Source organism: Aethalodelphis obliquidens, unplaced genomic scaffold (genome assembly GCF_003676395.1).
Source record: "Aethalodelphis obliquidens isolate GAN/ISIS:26980383/991018 unplaced genomic scaffold, ASM367639v1 scaffold24, whole genome shotgun sequence".
In the NCBI taxonomy this organism is placed as follows: Eukaryota; Metazoa; Chordata; class Mammalia; order Artiodactyla; family Delphinidae; genus Aethalodelphis; species Aethalodelphis obliquidens.
The window spans coordinates 4,600,244-4,619,183 of NW_020837968.1; the positions used below are offsets into that span (position 1 = coordinate 4,600,244).

An 18,940-nucleotide genomic window follows, 5' to 3' on the forward strand; every position below is an offset into this window, starting at 1 on the left:
TGGCTCATGGGCTCTAGATCATAGGCTCAGTAGTTGTGGCTCACGGACTTAGTTGCTCCGTGGCACGTGGGATCTTCCCGGACCAGGGATCAAACCCGTGTCCCCTGCGTTGGCAGGCGGATTCTTAACCACTGCGCCACCAGGGAAGTCCCGGATTCTAGATATTAAAAGGATAAGTGAATATTTTAATATTTATGCAAATAAATTTGACAACTTGGATGACATGTCCAAATTCCTTTAAAGACGCAAATTACCAAAGTTCACTCAAGAGGTAATAAATAAACAGTATAGCCTTATGTGTAGGCTATAAAAATACTCCCCAAGAGTATTTTTCTTGGGGAGAAAGACTCCAGGTATATTGTTAAGAAAATTATTTTTAGAATTGGTTTTTGAATAGACTGTTTTACGGAGCCACCAGTACTATAATACAAATGTGTTAGTCAAGATATAAATATTTTAAAACATTTTAATTTAAAAATTTATTTAATGTCCTATTAAGTAAAATCAATTTAATAAAAGAGGTGTTCTGGTTTGAATGACAGATTATTTGGTCATCCTATTTAAGACCCAGTTCAACTATTTTTAAATTATTTATTTATTTAATTTTTTTGGCCGCGTGGCATGTGGGTTCTTAATTCCCTGACTAGGGTTCAAACCCGAGCCCCTTGCATTGGAAGCAGGGAGTCTTAACCACTGGACCGCCAGGGAAGTCCCCCAGTTTAACTATACATTAAAGTTTTTTCTGATCAGCAAGGATAGTTGGCTACCTCTTAACTTCCAGAACGCATCCCGTGTACCTTTTATATGCAAAACATGCAGACTGCACAGTCTTTGAGTTATATGAGCTTGTTTCCTACTAGGTTGAAGTTCTTAAGCATTGTTAAAATAGTTTATTATTTCCTGTCCTTGTTAGGGCCTAATACCATGCTTGGCAGATACTTTCAACCTGCGGTTGGTTGAATCCGCGGACCCAGAACCCGTTGGATACAGAGGGCTGAATGTATTTGTTAAATACCAGTGAATCATTAACTTTTTAAAGCCTACCCCCCACCCCACTCAACTTTTTACTAGAATATATTAGAGGAATCAGCATGGTGATTCTCTGTGTTTGGTATTTGAGAACGTATACCTCACAAGAATTGTGTGGATTGGATGAAGCAGGTAGTATTCTTGTTTTAAACATGAGGAAAGTGAGGCTCAAAGACATGTTCTCACTCAAGGTAAAGAACTTAAAGGCAGTGCTAGAATTACAACCTAGTTCTCTTGAATCATTGCTTATTTCTCTTTCCATTATACCATGCATTATTTGAAATTGAATGTACATAGGGGATTATTAGAATTGAATGTATATAAGGAGATAGATGCTAACAGTTAAGTACTATGTTTTCCTTACACAGAGATGTGTATGTGTCTAACATAAGGTTATTTAAACAGTGTCACCACTTGAAATTATACCTTTGCAAAATATTTTGGGGCTCTTTTAATTCAGTGGCTTTTGTTGTGTTTTTGTATGATATGTGCAATGTTTTAACGTTTGGCCTTTTTACAGTTGATTTCCAATAGCATAACCAGTGTTAAGTGCATTAGTGTTCTTTTGTGCCCTTTCTTGATAACACGTATAAATATAGGTTCACACTTAAACAAGCTTTTTTTCCCAACTTAATGTATGTGGATGTCTAGCAACCTGTTCTAGACATTCAGGTTGTTTCTAGTTCTTCTCTACTACAAATAATGAAGTAACTCTCCTTGTACCTGTATCTTTAATGCTTGGGTGGGAGCTAATAGATATTTGCTGAGCAGAGCAAATTGAGGTACTGAATGGTATGAATGCCCAAAGTCACATAGTTGGTTGGTCCAGTTTTTTTTTTTTTTAAACCACAGATTTTTGCATGTGATCTAAAGGCTTCTCCAGCACTCACTTGAAAATAATCTGGAACAATAGAAAGTGCCCAGACTTTGGAACCAGACATGGGTTTTAATTAACTTTTTGGCATATATTAGTTGTAGTGAATTTAGATAAGACACCTAACATCCCTAAGCCTCTTCCATATAATACTTTCCTTGCAGGGATTGGAGAAAATGCATTCAGAGCACTTTACACATTGCAGTTACTGGTAAATAAGGCTGTTTTTTTCTGTTGTGATCATAATGCTACCTGACATTTTGCCGAGGCATTGTATTAAATGTATCTCATGCATAATAAATTACCTTATGAGATAGTAAGTCATCTCATTTATTTCTCACAACAGCTCTATGAGTATGGGGAACAGAGAGGTTCAGTGGTCATGTAGCCGGTAAAAGGAGGAGCCATGATTCAAACCTTGGCAGTTTGGAGGCCAGGCTCTTAACCGGTACACCATTACCACCATATGAACTACTAGAGCACAGTTCTCGACCTTGGTACTCTTGCCTTGCCTTGCAGGGATTAGACACTTTGGGCCCGATAATTCATTTTGTCTTGACACTTTGGGGCAGATAATTCTCTGTTGTCAGGAGCTATTCTGTGCAATGTAGGATGTTCAGTATCTCTGGCCTCTACCTACTAGATGCTACCTCCCCGCCCCCCAAGTGACAGTAGGGACAGTAAAAATGTCTTCAGACATTTTGAGATGTTCCCTGGCGGGGGTCGGGGGTGCAGAGGCATAAAAAACATCATCCTGGTTGAGAACCACTGTTGTAGAAGAAGAACATATTTGGGGGACTCTGATGTGGTTGATATTAAATTAAATTTTTAAAGTATAGAATTGGAATTTAGGAAAAGGGTCAGAACTAAATAGTGTTCTGAAATTCACTCTTAAGTGGTAGCTATTTATTACCACTTTATTTTTTTATTTATTTTATTTTATTATTTATTTTTGGCTGTGTTGGGTCTTTGTTGCTGTTCGTGGGCTTTCTCTAGTTGCAGCGAGCGGGGGCTACTCTTTGTTGTGGTGCGCGGGCTTCTCATTGTGGTGGCTTCTCTTGTTGCGGAGCACGGGCTCTAGGCATGCAGGCTTCAGTAGTTGTGGCTCGTGGGCTCTAGAGCGCAGGCTCAGTAGTTGTGGCACACGAGCTTAGTTGTTCTGCGGCATGTGGGATCTTCCCGGACCAGGGCTCGAACCCGTGTCCCCTGCATTGGCAGGCGGATTCTCAGCCACTGTGCCACCAGGGATGCCCCTATTACCACTTTAAAAATAAAGTGTACAGTAAGGAAAAAAGGGGGCTGCGGGCAGAGCTGTGGAAACATAGCAGCTGAGTGAAGGGAGTGGATGAAGAGGAGCCAGAGATTGAGAGAGACTGAGAAGGAGCCATGGGGTGGTGTCCAGTGAAAATAAATCTTGAAACTTTTTAAAGTTGTCAAAGGAATATACTCCCACTATAATAATTAGGAAATAGTAAAGGTAGGACTAGGATTTGACTGTGAGCTTTATCAGTTTTACCATTTTAATTTGTCATGTCTTATCGCCCCCAAATGTGCTTTTCTTTCAGTTAATATTTTATTTAGTGGCGAAGGAAAAAAAATGAGTTATTTTGTCTTCTGAAGAAATAATTTCTTATTTCAGGTTGCCGAGGAGCCCAAGTAGAAGAAATATGGAGTTTAGAGCCTGAGAATTTTGAAAAATTAAAGTAAGTTTGTTTTTACTTACGTTAAAAGTAATATGTCTATACTTAAGCAAACTTTCATGAGTTTATTTTACTTGGGTTACCTTAGTCTGAACACATTATCTCCTTTAAGATTTTTTTCAGCTGTGTGAGGTAGGTATTATTCCCATTTTATAACCAAGAACCTGAGACTCATAGATAAGTAATTTGCAAGGGATTCAAAACTAAGTCTCTGTAATTCCATATCAACAAAGTACTGATAGGTTGATTTTTTTACAACTTTCACTTATAGATCAATACTGTTAGAACATGGAACACATTTTAACATAAAACACATGAATAATAGGCCAGTCTACAAAACTATATTTGACAGATAATGTATAGTAATAGTAATTCAGAACTTTAAAAAAATTAATTTATTTTTGGCTGTGTTGGGTCTTCATGCTGCACGCAGGCTTTCTCTAGTTGCGGCGAGCGGGGGCCACCCTTCGTTGCGGTGCATGGGCTTCTTATTGCGGTGGCTTCTCTTGTTGCAGAGCACGGGCTCTAGGTGTGTGGGTTCAGTAGTTGTGGCTCATGGGCTCTAGAGCGCAGGCTCAGTAGTTGTGGCGCACGGACTTAGTTGCTCCGCGGCATGTGGGATCTTCCCGGACCAGGGCTCCAACCCGTGTCCCCTGCATTGGCAGGTGGACTCTCAACCACTGCGCCACCAGGGAAGTCCCAGAACTTTTTTTAATACATTATTACATTGCTTCTTGTGGAGGTTACAGTTCAGATTCCAAATATTGATGCCAGGAAGTACCTTCCTCTTACTCTGTCCTGATTTCTCTGGGCCTCTCCTTAACCCCCAACCTCCAAGCATTGACTCTGGATTGCAAATGGAGGGCTAGGGAGTTTTCACTGCGGGGAGCATTCTTCGGTCCTGGAATGGGGACTGTAGGGATATGTTTTTTATAGTAAGGAGACAGTTCCCTCCCCCCTATTTTCTTCTTCCCCACAAAGAGAGCAGTCATTTTAGATGGAATAAGAGAGAAATTCTGGCTGGATGATCAGGGAAGGTTAATTAAAGATGCATCATTTGACCTGTCTTTAAGGGATAGGAAAGATTTTTATTGCTTGGAAGGCAGTGGTGAGAGATAGACTGGAGAGAATCCTAAAGTGGTGATTTAACGGTTTGTGGGCAACAACCGTTCCTTTGGGGAGGTGATGATTTCATTATGTGTGAGATGCAACATCCAGTCATACTGTAGTGTGACGGTTGCTCATGCATCCAATAATTACATGAAGGTGACGTCCTATATTTCTTAGTATTTATGCTAGCAGCCATTTATCTGTAAACATCCTATGTGAACTTTATTCATGTATATCAGAATTCAGTCTAGGGTTAACAGCTTCTTCTAGTTTTGCTGTGTTCTTTCTGTTTTTTTTGTTGTTGTTGTTCTTTCTGTTTTTAAGTGAGGTAATATAAGGTAGAATTGAATAATGCACAGATTTGAGATTATTCCTTTCATAATAATTCCATTTTAATTGATGTATTTTTTTAAAATTTTGTTAGCCGTGTCTTGGGCAACATTCTAGTAACTATGAACAGCAATAGAAATCTTTAAAAAATTTCTCAAATTTACTTCATTTGCATTGTATTTGTTAAGTAAATGACCAAAACTTAACATATTGACAGTGTGTTAAAAGAAGCAAGGTTTGGTGTCACTAATTTGTATTTTTTTGTTTTGTAGGCCAGTTCATGGGTTGATTTTTCTTTTCAAGTGGCAGCCAGGAGAAGAACCAGCAGGCTCTGTGGTTCAGGACTCCAGACTTGACACGATATTTTTTGCCAAGCAGGTATGGTCCTTGGATACTGTGGAGTCTCAAGAGCAACCCTCTTTACAAACAGGACTCTTCCACCTGTGTCTCTAGTGTCTCAGTTCTCAAACTTCTCGGTCCTAGGACTCCTTCACATTCTTAAAAATTATTGAGATCCCCAAAGACCTTCTGTTTATATGGGTTATATTTATTAGTATTTATCATTTAGACATTAAAACTGAGACATTTAAAATATTTATTAATTGCTTTAAAAGTAACAATAAATTCATTACATGTTAATGAATTTTTTAAATGAAGCATAAATATCTTTACCAAAGCAAAAAAGTAGTGAGATGAGCGCATTATTTTACATTTTTGTAAATATCTTTAATGTCTGGCTTAATATTAAGCACACAGCTGGATTCTCCTATCAGCTTCTTTATTCAGTCTGTTGCAATGTTTTCGTTTTGTTTTGTTTTTGGTTGAAGTATATGATTTAGTCTCACACATATGTGTAGTTGGAGAGGGAGAAGTATGTTAATTTCTTTTCCAGGAAATTATGGATATTCTTTGATATTATATCAAAACTCCAGAAATGTTCCTCTCCTAAAGATTGGTTGCAGTGTGAAATCTGAGATCATACTAATGAACTTTGTACTTTGATATATAAAAATCCTTTGGTTTATCTTGCTCTTCAAAAGGATCTTTTACTCTTGGAGGATCTTATAACATTGTGCATTGGTCATTTTGAAAATTTACCGACTTAGGCAGATTTTCTAAATGTTGACACATGATTATATATGTTATCAACAAGTCACATTTGTTAATATCAGCATCTGTATCATTAGAAGAATTGATAAGTATCCTGAAACTTTTAAACTCACAGTGGTGGATCTATGGATCTGAATCTTACAAAATCCTAATTTTCACTTGAGAATTCAAATTTTATGAAGGACAACAAATACTATCAGATGTTTTCCTTGAAGTGATAGACTCATTTCACTCATTTTCAAGAAAATATCTGCCAGATACCGTCTGAACAGCCGTATTTGTCTGCTGTATGTCCTTGCAAGTAAAAAATGATGTTCCAAGAAAAAAGCAGCCAACTTAGCTGACAGTTCAAACAATTTCACTAATGCCTTTCATGGAATCAACTGGCATGTTTTGGTTTGCTGAAGTGCTTTATTTGTACCACCTGTTTCACTCAACCACTTGTACTCTGAGGTCAAAATATAATAAAAAATTTACTGCTTTATCAAAGACATTCTTCACTAAAACTGGTTTTTGTTTTGTTAATTTTTAAAATTACGCACGTGTGTCAGTGAAACAGTTTAATGCCACTGCCTAGGTATATGCTAAAATACCAGCAGTTTTACCCTCGATTGCTGTTGTGCTACAGTGTAAATAAGAAAGCAGGGGAAAAAAGCAAAAACTGTTTTGGAATTATTATGGAAACAATTTTGAGCTCACAAACCCCTTGAAAAGGGTCTTAGGAATTTCCAGGGGTACATGGACCACACTTTGAGAACTGCTGTTCTGGAGTATACAGTGAAACGTTTAACCAACGTTATTAGATGCCTCCTTATTTTGGAGTCCATTGTTTGGAAAAGCTGAAAAAGAGAATGATGAAAGAGGTTTGATTAATGTATAAAATCTAAGCTAAATATGATCTCATTTGTTTGAAAATTGCACTTATTTCTGAGACTCAAAAAATTGCTTAAGATAATCTCATTAACCTTTAGGAAGGTGGAAACAATAAAACTGCTAATTCTCATTACTGCCCTTTAAATCAAATGTTTACTATTCCACTTAGTAACTTGTTTTTCCTTTTTCTCTTATTTTATTACTTCTTTCCATTTTCCCCCCCAACTTTTAAAAATTGAGTGTTTTTAGAGAAATTAGCGTTTTTTTGCTTTACTTCAAGGGTTTGGAGAACATTATTTTATCATTGTATACTTAAAATATCTTAAGTTACAGAAATATATAGTGATGAGTGAATATCCCTGTGCTTCCACACCCATATCTACTAACCCCTTCTAACAGTTTGACTCATTCATTTAATCAACGAGTAGTTGTTGAGCACCTCCTTTGTGCTGGGCATTGTTTTAGGTCCTAGGGATGTAATGGTGGATAAGGCAGGCATGTGTCTTCTTACTGGTAACAACTATCACCATAGCAGTACCAACAACAGCCCACATTTACGATGTTTGTTGTGTGCCAGATATTGTGCTTTAGATATATTATTTATTTGACCCTTGCTACGGCCCTATGAGGTATTACCCTCATTTCACAGATGAAGAAATTGAGGCCTAGAAAAATTAACTTACTTGCCTGAGGTCACACAGCTAGTACATGGTGGATCCAGAATTTAAACCTAGGTCTAAAGCCCAGGTTGGTTGTTCCACCTGCCATACTGCCTCCCACATTTTCTATTCACTTGTTAACACATTCTTATTATCTTTTTTTTTTTCCTGAAGTTGTACTGTTGTGCAAAATATTTTGCATCTTTCTTCACTTAATGATAAAAGTTTGACTTTCAGTGCACATAACAGTATTAGCTAACATATTGAAGGCTTATCAGGTACTTTTATATGTATTATTTTTTAGTATTAATTTATTTGTAGTAACTGATCCTCACAATGACCCTATGTGGTTTTACAGGTTCCTCGTCATTTCACAGATGTGGAAACTGAGTCCCAGAGAGGTTAAGAAACTTGCCCAAGTTATGTAGCTAGTCAATGGGAGACCTGGGTGCAAACCCAGGCACTGTTGCCTTGAAGTCCACACTCTTAACCATATCACAACACCACCTCTTTTAAAAGTATTCTTAGTGTAAGCGTCCTATAATTTATTTAACTAAATTTCTTAATGATAAACATTTTGAGATTCTAATTATTTCTCTAACACAAATAATCCATTTATAAATTGTAATATTTATCACTGTACTATAATAATTATAATCACTGTTTGTGATTTTCAAGATCTAGGTAGTAGAGAAAAAGTAGGGGACAGATAGTTTGGTCCTTCAGGTGATTTTTCTCCTTTTAAAGACATTTTTTTTTTTTTTTATGGTATATAAGAATCTATACCCATGATATAAAATGTAAGCATTATAGGGCTTCCCTGGTGGTGCAGTGGTTGAGAGTCCGCCTGCTGATGCAGGGGACGTGGGTTCGTGCCCCGGTCTGGGAGGATCCCACATGCCGCGGAGCGGCTGGGCCTGTGAGCCATGGCCGCTGAGCCTGCGCGTCTGGAGCCTGTGCTCCACAACGGGAGAGGTCACAGCAGTGAGAGGCCCGCGTAACGCAAAAAAAAAAAAAAAAAAATGTAAGCATTATAAATGTACAATGTAGAAAATAAAAGTCCATTATAATTCCTGCTCCAGAGATAACCACTTAAAACAGTTTATATTTTTCAAGATTTTTTCCATATATATTTGTGTGTATATTTAATTATATTTCTTCCTTACTAAATTGTAAACCCAGGAGTTTTCATGTATAATCCCTGACACATAGTAGGTATCTGATAAATGTAGAAAGAATATTGCAGTTAAAGAACCCTAGGATTCACTAAGACACTAACAATGACTGACTTATAGAGGCCTAGGTATTTTTAAGGTATAAGAAAGTACTCTACAAAGAAAAAAAAATGATACTGGAGTATGAATTTATAATTTCTAGAGTCCCTTGCTACTTTTCTAGTTCTGTATTACATTTCTACCTTACTATAATTTAATGTTTTATTTGTATTACATTATTCCTGCCATGTTTATTAATATGCCAGATTAGTAATTTCCCAATTATATTGTATTTTTTTATACTATATTATGCCAACAGTTTCTATTAAACTTATCAGTAATTCAACAATAATATCTATCTGTCTTTTTAGTGTATGCCTCCTATGAACCTGTGCTAGAAATTTTATAGTATATATTACATAAATATATAATCCTTGGTTCTAGGCTTCAAGAGCTTATAGTAAAGATTTCCAATCCAGGGTCTCTGGACTCTGAGGAATATTTTCAGATATTTAAAACATTTAAATAAAATTATATTTATTTGTGATAATGTCATACAGATTAACTAAATACATAGTTTTGGTATTTATGGATGGAATTGCGTCATTTTAGAGAGGTAATACTGCCTGTCTTATGCTAATCATATGCTCTAATTGGAAGTGTGCATATGTGTGGATCATTGAGTAACAAAATATCTAGAAAAGGTGTCTTCTAGTAGTTACAATTTGTGTATAAGGATCCAGGAATGACCCTTTTGGTAATGCTTCTCTGCAGAACATTGTTGTCTTGTTACTGTTTCACTGATGAGAAAGCTAAGGTCTGTCTGACTTATTGCTTTAGGTCATTGGTACTAGGTTTGTGTGACTCCACCTGTTCAGTCTTTCAGGAAAGAATGATTGAGTGTCTGCAATGTGTCAGACACTGTGCCAGGTGCTTGGGGAATGATAAACAGTCAGGAGCCCTCTCCTCAAGGGTGTTTAGAGCTTAGTGGAGGAGATTGGTATTAATCAGTGAAATACAAAATTACAGTGGCAATACGTGCTGCATGGAGTGAAATGAGAACCGTATTGTGAAGTTCAAAAATAATCTATTAAGACTACCCTCCCTTCGGACACCAACTACAGAGTCTTGGGTACCACAAACCACCCTGACTTCTGATACTTGCAAGTTAGGGGAGTCCCCAAGACCACCCTCAGGTTCTGTAATTTGTTAGAAAAACTCATAGACCTCACCAAAATCTGCTAGAGTCACATAGTTCGTTACAGTGAAAGGACACAGATTAAATTCAGCCAAGGGAAGAGACACACAGGGCGGAGTGCAGGAAAGCTGCGCGTGGTCTTCGCCCAGGGGAGTCAAAGCCAGAGCTGTAACTTGAGTGGCAGTGATGTGTGAGTGTGCAGAGTGCTGCCACTCAGGCCATCTCAGCCGATTCTTGGTATCGAGTTTTTATTGGCCCTCAGTCTCCAGCCACCCTGGAGGCTGAGATGATACTGTCGACTCAGAACCCACCCTAAGTCACACCGTGAGACTATCTGCGTGGCCCACAGCCCCCAGGTAAACGAAGACACTTTTGTGAGGAGGCGTGGCTTCTCAAGAGCTTAGAGATCACCTCCCAGGAGCCAAGGGCAAAGGTCAAGCCTCTCTTAGGGCAAGACTAGATTCTTCACTGCACACATAAAAATGAGACTGAACTCTTCAGGGAGATCTGAGAAAGCTTCTCTGAGTAAGTGACATTTCAGCTGAAATCTAAAGGTTAAGTAGGTATTAACTAGGGGAAAGAGGTTGAGGATCATCCCAGATTACTAACAGCTTTATAGTAAAAGGGAGTAAGGCTAGTAAAATGTACTGTTACAGGAAGGCCAGTGTAGCTGGACTAGAGACAGCACAGGCAGGGCGGTATGAGATGATGAAGCTGAGCAAGCAGTGTGGTAGTCAGGGTTCAGTATGATTAGGTATAGAGAAACAATGGTTTATAAGAAACACACGTTTTTCTCTTTCTCATTCACCGTGGAGCACGTCGAGATGGCAGGCTCTTTTGTTTTGTTCCTTTGTGTGTGCTTTCTATTCCAAAGGTTACTTCATGGTCTGAGGTGGTTGTTGGACTTTCAGCCGTTCTATCTGAATTCCACATTCAAGACAGTAGAAGCGGACAACACACTCCTCTCTTTTTACGGACGTTTTCTAGAACTTGCTCATGTTACATGCTTTCTTCTCTTTGTCCAGAACTCAGTCACATGACTGTACTTAGCAGTAGAGGGGGAAGCTGTCCTCATTCCAGGCGGACATGGACCCAGATAAAATTTGGGTCCTCTGTTCATCTGGAAGAGGGAGAAGGTGGATAATAGAGAATAACTCTCCACTTCCTGCCAAGGTGTGGACAGAGGCAGAGCATGCTTGAGCCTTTTGTCTGTATCCTAAGAGCAGTAGAAGGTTATTGAGGTGTTTTAAGAAGGGTGACGTGATCAGATTTTCATTTAGAAGAGATCACTTTGGCTACAGTGTGGGGAATGCGTTTGAGGAGGAGGGAGTGGTGTAAGAACATGAGACTACATATCAGAAGGCTTTTGTAGAAGTCCATGCAAAAGCAGGTAAAAGACTGTTAGTAGTGATAGATGTGAACAGATTTGATTAATACTCAGGAGGTAGAGTAACTAGCACCTTTAATGTGTGATGATTAGACGTGATGAAGGAAGAGGACAGATCAGTCAGTGATGATGAGTGCGTTTTTCTTTTTTCCTTTTTAAAAAATTGATCTTCAGGTACACAACATGGAATTATGATAATTCTTGACTGATGGCACACGCTCATGTCCTCCTTTTATTTATTTGTTTACTTATTTGGTGACTAAGTAATGTAGTAAGCACCTAAGAACTCACTGCCTGGATAACCGTCATCTAACTATCATTTCCTTCTGTCCCACCCATTGTCCCACATAGCCCTCATCCTCCCTCCTTTCATCCAAGTAACCTGCATGTGGAGTTCTGTATATCGTTTCCTTGCTTTCCACTTTCTGTACTTTTTCTAATCCTAAAAAGGCTGTGTGTATATAAAATTTTAACTTGATAAAAAGTATCATGCTCTTTGTAGTTTTGGGAGACTTACTTTTTTGACTTAATATTTTAAGATTTATCCACTAGTTGTTTATCATAATAGTTAACTTATTTTGCATGCTGCACAATGGTAATTGCACGAATGTGCATGAAGAGTAAGTAATTGTTTACTCTTTGTAGATTGGCATTTGAGTTTTCACTTGCATTACTGTAAACTGTGTGGCTATATACATTTTTGTACGTCTCCTGTTGTATTTGTGCAAATTTCTCCTGGTACATATGTAGAAGTACAACAGTGCTTCTTCTGATAGGTAAATGTAACATTAGGAGGAAATATCCAAGTGCTTTCGGAAGTAGATACTCCAGTTTACACCCCTACTAGCAATATCTGAGTTACTGTGTAGCCACATACTCCAATATGTGATATTGTCAGACCGTTTTTTTTTAAATAAATTTATTTATTTATGGCTGCATTGGGTCTTCGTTGTTGGGTCTTTGTTGCTGCGTGTGGGCTTTCTCTAGTTGTGGCGAGCGGGGGCTGCTCTTCATTGCGGTGGCCTCTCTTGTTCTGGAGCACAGGCTCTAGGCGCGTGGGCTTCAGTAGTTGTGGCTCGCAGGCTCAGTAGTTGTGGTTTGTGGGCTCTAGAGCGCAGGTTCAGTAGTTGTGGCGCACGGACTTAGTTGCTCTGCAGCATGTGGGATCTTCCCAGACCAGGGCTCAAACCCATGTCCCCTGCATTGGCAGGCAGATTCTCAACCATTGCACCAGAGGCCTTTTTGATTTTTGCCAGCCAGCTCATTCTAAAATGGTACTTCATTATGGTCTTGGTTTACATCTCCCTGGGCACTAATCATGTTGAAAGGATGTTGATGTACTTACTTAGTGGCCATATGTGTTTCTTCTGTGAAATTCTTAAATTATTTTTCTGTAGGACTAATTGTACTTTTTGATTTGTAGGTGTTGTTTATATCTCCATGATACTGCTTCTCCAAGTTGGCACCTTATTGTTTTACCTTTTCTGGGTGTCTTTTGATGAATAGAATTTTGTGTTTTGTTTATTTATTTTTATAAATTTATTTTATTTATTATTATTTTTGGCTGTGTTGGGTCTTCATTGCTGCGCGCTGGCTTTCTCTAGTTGCTGTGAGCGGGTGCTACTCTTTGTTGCAGTGTGCAGGCTTCTCATTGCAGTGGCTTCTCTTGTTGCGGAGCATGGGCTCTAGGTGCGTGGGCCTTAGTAGTCGTGGCTCGTGGGCTCCAGAGCACAGGCTCAGTAGCTGTGGGGCACGGGCTTAGTTGCTCCATAGCATGTGGGATCTTCCCAGACCAGGGCTCAAACCTGTGTCCCCTGCATTGGCAGGCGGACTCTTAACCACTGCGCCACTAGGGAAGCCCGAATTTTGTATTTTAGAGCCAGTGCTTCGTTTAAGAAATTGTTATCTATCTGAATTTGTAAAAGATATTTACCTATGCATTTAAATTTTAATTTTTGATATCTATGTCCATAATTCATTGGGAGTTGGATTTTGGTATATGAGGCAGGGTTTCAATTTTATCTTTTTCCATGTGGATCACCCTTTTTTTCTAACCTCATTTATTAAACGTCCATTATTTTCCCTATTTATCGGACATGCCACCTCTGTTGTGTACCATAGTTCCGTGTGTGTGTGTGTGTGTGTGTGTGTGTGTGTTTTCTGAACTCTACTGATCAATTTGTCTGTCTCTGCCAATACCACACTGTCTTAATTCCTTTCACTTCTTCATAAGTTCTTATATCTAATAGGTCGTGTCTCTTCTCCCTCTCTTTTTCAAAAATATCCTTGCTATTCTTGACCCTATGTTCTTCATATAAATCTCAGCGTCATCTTATCAAATTGTATGAAAAATTCTTTTGGACTTTTGACTGGAATAGCATTGAATATATGTATCAATTTGGGGAGAATTTATATCTTCATGATACTAAGTCATAAACGTATTATGTATCTCTATTTAGATCTGCTTTTATCTATTTATTTTTAGATATGCTTTTATTATCTTTTATATGTTGCATAATTTTCTTTATAGAGGTTTTACATCTTTTATTAGATTTATCTTAATTCCTTGACCTCTTTGTTATAATTATAAATCATCTTTTCTTCAGTTACATTTTCTAGGTGTTTGTTGCTGGTATAAAAAAATGTAATTCATTCTTATGTCTTAATATTATATTTAGCCATCTTGCTAACCTCTATTATCTCTATTATTTATTGGTTTTGGGGGGGTTCTATCTAAATTACTATGTCAAACAAAGCAGTTTTGTCTCCTCATTTTGAATCCTTATGTCTCTAATTTATTTTTCTTATCTTATTGACTGGTTAAGACCTCCAGTAAAATCATTGTGATTTTAAAGGGAATGCTTTTTACCATTTCCCATTTCAGATTGTTTTTTCTTAATGTTCAGGTAAGGACATTCTTTTAATAATTTAGCAAGTGTCCTTATTATGGAAGGATTAAGTTTTTTTCAAATGCTTTTCTGCATCTATTGAGATGATCATGTTTATTTTTCCTCTTAATAGGTTAATATGGTTAGTTATGTTTATGAATTTTTCTAATATTAAATCATTCTTCCATATCTGAGATAAGCCCAGTTGGTCATTCTTCCATATCTGAGGTAAGCCCATATTCTCTTTTTATGCACTGTTGAATTTAATTCAGTAATATGTGTTTAGAATTTCTACATCTATATTTATGAATGAAATGGCCTTAATTTTCCTTTCTTGTAATGGCTTTGAATAGTTTTAGTATTAGGGTTGTGCTTGCTTCATGAATTGAGTTGGAATTTCCTCTTTTTCTTATTGTCCTGAAGAATTTGGGCAGTTTAGACCATCTAAAATTTAGATCGTCTCTTTCTTCAAATTTTGATAGAATTGGCCTATAAAGCCATCTGTGCCTGGTATTTTCTTTGTGAGTATATTTTTAACTACCACTTCAATTTAATAGTTAAAAGACTTATTTGGGCTACTTATTTTTTCTTGACTTAGTTCTGGTAAGATTTTTTTTTAATTTCTGCATTTTAGCTTAAATTTACAAAATTGTTTTATATGGTTGTTATTACTATCCCCTTATTCTTTTTAATCTGATTTTATTTTTAGTTATATTCCTGACTCCTAGAATACTGACTCGCATATTTGGGTGCTCCTGCTTTTAATGGGTCCTGCTCCATTAATCTATTGCCCTTTATTATTTCATACTAGCATTAGAGTAGCAACCCAGTGGATCTTGTTTGTTTTTAGCCGCCTTCAGTCTCTCCTGTAAATTGTCTTAAACTGAACCTTTCTGAATCACTGTATTTACTGTTATTTCCTATTAAAAATCTCTTACTCCTAGCATGAACTCCTAATTGCTTAAAGGCACTGATTTACGAGGTAACCAATGACCCTGTGCTCTGATTACAAGCATACTGATACATACCAGTGTGTCCATTGTCTCTTGAGCATCTCGTCTTAATTTGTTCCTTGTTCATCCCCTTCTCGTTGGGGACTATATATATAATTTATTCTGCAATAATTTTTTGTGAAGAAAGATGAAGTTAAAATTCTCCCAAGTGGATGTATATGAGGTGGTTTTTAAGTGTTTCACGAGGACAAGGACCACATGTCTCTTGTTCACTGTGTATTCAGTATTTATCACAATGTCTAGCACACAGTGAGTTCTCAGTAATAAATATTTGAACGAATGAATGGCTGTGCACTTTTTAATGTCTTAATTTTTTTTTTTTTTGGTAATTCTGTACGGTATTCCCCCCTTACCTGCTGTTTTACTTTCCATGGTTTCAGTCAACTCTGGCTGAAATATTAAATGGAAAATTCCAGAAATAAACTGTAAGTTTTAAATTGTGTGCCATTCTGAATAGTGTGATGAAATCTCATTCTGTCCTTCACTGTCCCACGTGGGATGCATCCCTTTGTCCCTCATGTGTGCTACCAGCCTGTTAGTTTAGGGAAAAACATGATATATATAGGGGTTGGTACTATCCATGTTTGAGGCATCCATTGGGAGTCTTGGAAGATATCCCCCAAGGATAAGGGGACCACTGTGCCATTTATAACATAACCACTTGGTGGCACTTAACTCATTTAAAAACCTGAAGAGGTATGTTTACACTGATGCACACCGTAACAACTTCTTCACACATATGCAAAATGACAGTGTAAATCCTTATTAACACCTGAAGAGAAGTATCAGTAACCACGAGATTTTTTTCTTTTTTTCCTTTAAAAAAAAAAAACAGGTTTATTGAAATACAATTGGTATACCAAAAAACTGTACATGTTTAGTGTGTACAATTTGATGAGTTTGAAAAAAAAATTCCTAAAGTGATAGGTTACAGACTTGAAGTCCTTAGATCATAGGAATGTTTGATAGTATTCTCTGCCATAGCCTCAGCATCTAGCCTAGAATTGGGTACATATTATATCTTTAATGTGTCATCATTTTGAAAGGATGTGTGAATGAGTATAAATTTTAACTTCTGCTAACTTCGCTTCTACCAACCCATCTCCAGATAATTTTGGCCCAAGATAAGGGAGCACTAAGTCTTGTTTTAGTTAACGACCTTTATGATGTCTCCTTTAATCATTAAAAATTTTCATCCAAGTTTATTTACTAAAGAACTGTGACTCAGAATACATATTAAAATAAATCAGCAGCAATGTTAATTGGATTCTAGATCTCCTGTTACTTTTCCTTAATCGGTCAATCATAAGATAGTTTTGAGTACAAAATACTGTAAGAGGAATTACAAGAATGTGGTGGTATCACTGTTTGAGAATTGGGAGTAAGACAGTGTTCTCTAATGTAGAAGGCAGCCTTATCAAGGAATTCCTCAAACATACTGCAGTCAAAAATGTAAGAACTGGTGGGTACTCACAAGACTTCAAAAGTCTGGCAAAAAAAAGTACAGGAGTATAAGAGTTAATGAGGGAAGATAACAGAAAAATTTTCTTTTGAAATCAGGCAAGATAGAAATAATTTACCAAATTGTAAGATCATAAGTGAATTAGCATTTTTGGAAAATGGTATTTAATTATAATATTGTAATGAAATATAGCGATAGGACTAAACTGTATTATAAAAAATTATTTATCAAGTTTAATTTAACTCTACAGTTAACCTTGCTGGTGTTCGAAGTGATCATCTGAGACTCTTTCCACCTCTGTGATCTCAGCCCTGTGTAGGTGCTGTAGGGAGTGTGGCAGAAGCCCTTGTCCATAAGTAGGTTATAATCTTGTTGGAGAGACCACATACGTGTACAGAGCCAGCCTCATGTTGTGGCTAAGTACACAAAATTCTAGAACCAGATCACCTGCCTCTTGCTTAGCTCTGTGCCCTTTGGACAAGCTACTTAACCTCTTTGTGCCTCAGCTTCCACAAATGTAAAATGAGGATAATAATATTACTCCTTCTTCATAGGCTGTTGATTGGTAGGATTAAAAGAATTAATACATGTGAAGTGCCTAGGAAATTACCCACACATAGGAGGTGCTATCTGAATGTTCTCTCCTCTCACTAGAATGTAAGGTCCACATAACTTGTTAAATAAACAGTTAATAGCTAGATGACAGCGCTGTAAAGATTGAATTGAGGGGCTTCCCTGGTGGTGCAGTGGTTGAGAATCTGCCTACCAATGCAGGGGACACGGGTTCGAGCCCTGGTCTGGGAAGATCCCACATGCCGCGGAGCAACTGGGCCCGTGAGCCACAATTACTGAGCCTGCGCATCTGGAGCCTGTGCTCCGCAACAAGAGAGGCCACAATAGTGAGAGGCCCGCGCACAGCGATGAAGAGTGGCCCCCACTTGCCACAACTAGAGAAAGCCCTCGCACAGAAACGAAGACCCAACACAACCATAAATAAATAAAATTTAAAAAAAAAAGATTGAATTGAAAAATATGTAGACAGTATATACACGTTTTTAGGAATTCAAATGAGGGAAGAAAGTAATATGAGTTGTTGGATAAGTTCTCTAAGAGCCACATCGGTGAGTTGGAGCTTGCGTTGGATACTGAAATATGGGTTGAATATTTATAGGTAGAAATGAGCATAGGGGGAAGTGAATAAGAGGGAAGGACAACCTCTTTTGGTTTAATTAGATATATGTTTTAGACCAGGAAAGATTGGTTTTGTTACCCTAACTGGATTGGTTTTCACTGATATTATGAGTTCATTTAATTTATTCGATTTCCTAGAATCTTCAGCTCCAGAATTGCAGCAAATTCCTGAAAATAGATTAGATTGGGAATTGATCATGATAATTATGTTTATGCTAACACTATATGAAATAAAATTTGGAAACTTTTTTTCATATTTTGGGGGTCATCATCACCAGTTAAAAGCTGTTTTTTTTAAACAAATTGATAATATTTTTGCTTTCATATTTTACAGGTAATTAATAATGCTTGTGCTACTCAAGCCATAGTAAGTGTGTTATTGAACTGTACCCATCAAGATGTCCATTTAGGAGACACATTATCAGAGTTTAAAGAATTTTCACAAAGCTTTGATGCAGCTGTGAGTACAGTCGTATTATTCCTAAAATGCCCTGTTTGTGATGGTTCTTATTTTAATAGGCTATTCTTAAAACTTATTTCAGATGAAAGGTTTGGCACTGAGTAATTCGGATGTGATTCGACAAGTACACAACAGTTTCGCCAGGTAAAGATACTTTATGTGAAATAAATACTGTCTCTGTTTTTTTGTCTCTCACTGTTTTTTTCTTCACTGTAGACAGCAAATGTTTGAATTTGACGCAAAGACATCAGCAAAAGAAGAAGATGCTTTTCACTTTGTCAGTTATGTTCCTGTTAATGGAAGACTGTATGAATTAGATGGATTAAGAGAAGGACCAATTGATTTAGGTAATGTGTTTACTATTCCTGGTATTTCACTTTTGATAAGGAAAAAAAGATTGGGTGTTCACCTTTGGTTTAGCCCTAGTCCTGCTTAAGTTTAG

At 37.4% G+C, this 18,940-nt stretch overlaps 1 protein-coding gene across 5 annotated transcripts in view; it reads left to right on the forward strand.

Annotated features, from left to right (window-relative positions):
- Positions 1 to 18,940, forward strand: part of UCHL5 (ubiquitin C-terminal hydrolase L5) — a 44,577-nt gene that overhangs the window by 3,195 nt on the left and 22,442 nt on the right. For all 5 annotated transcript variants that reach the window (XR_003436122.1, XM_027122168.1, XM_027122166.1 and 2 more), the window contains exons 2-6: positions 3,543 to 3,606; positions 5,316 to 5,421; positions 18,373 to 18,498; positions 18,581 to 18,642; positions 18,715 to 18,845. Coding sequence is in view for 4 of the 5 variants with exons in the window: in XM_027122168.1 (XP_026977969.1) it covers positions 3,543 to 3,606; positions 5,316 to 5,421; positions 18,373 to 18,498; positions 18,581 to 18,642; positions 18,715 to 18,845 (489 nt within the window). In the remaining variant the exon portion in view is untranslated. The remainder of the gene's footprint in view (positions 1 to 3,542; positions 3,607 to 5,315; positions 5,422 to 18,372; positions 18,499 to 18,580; positions 18,643 to 18,714; positions 18,846 to 18,940) is intronic.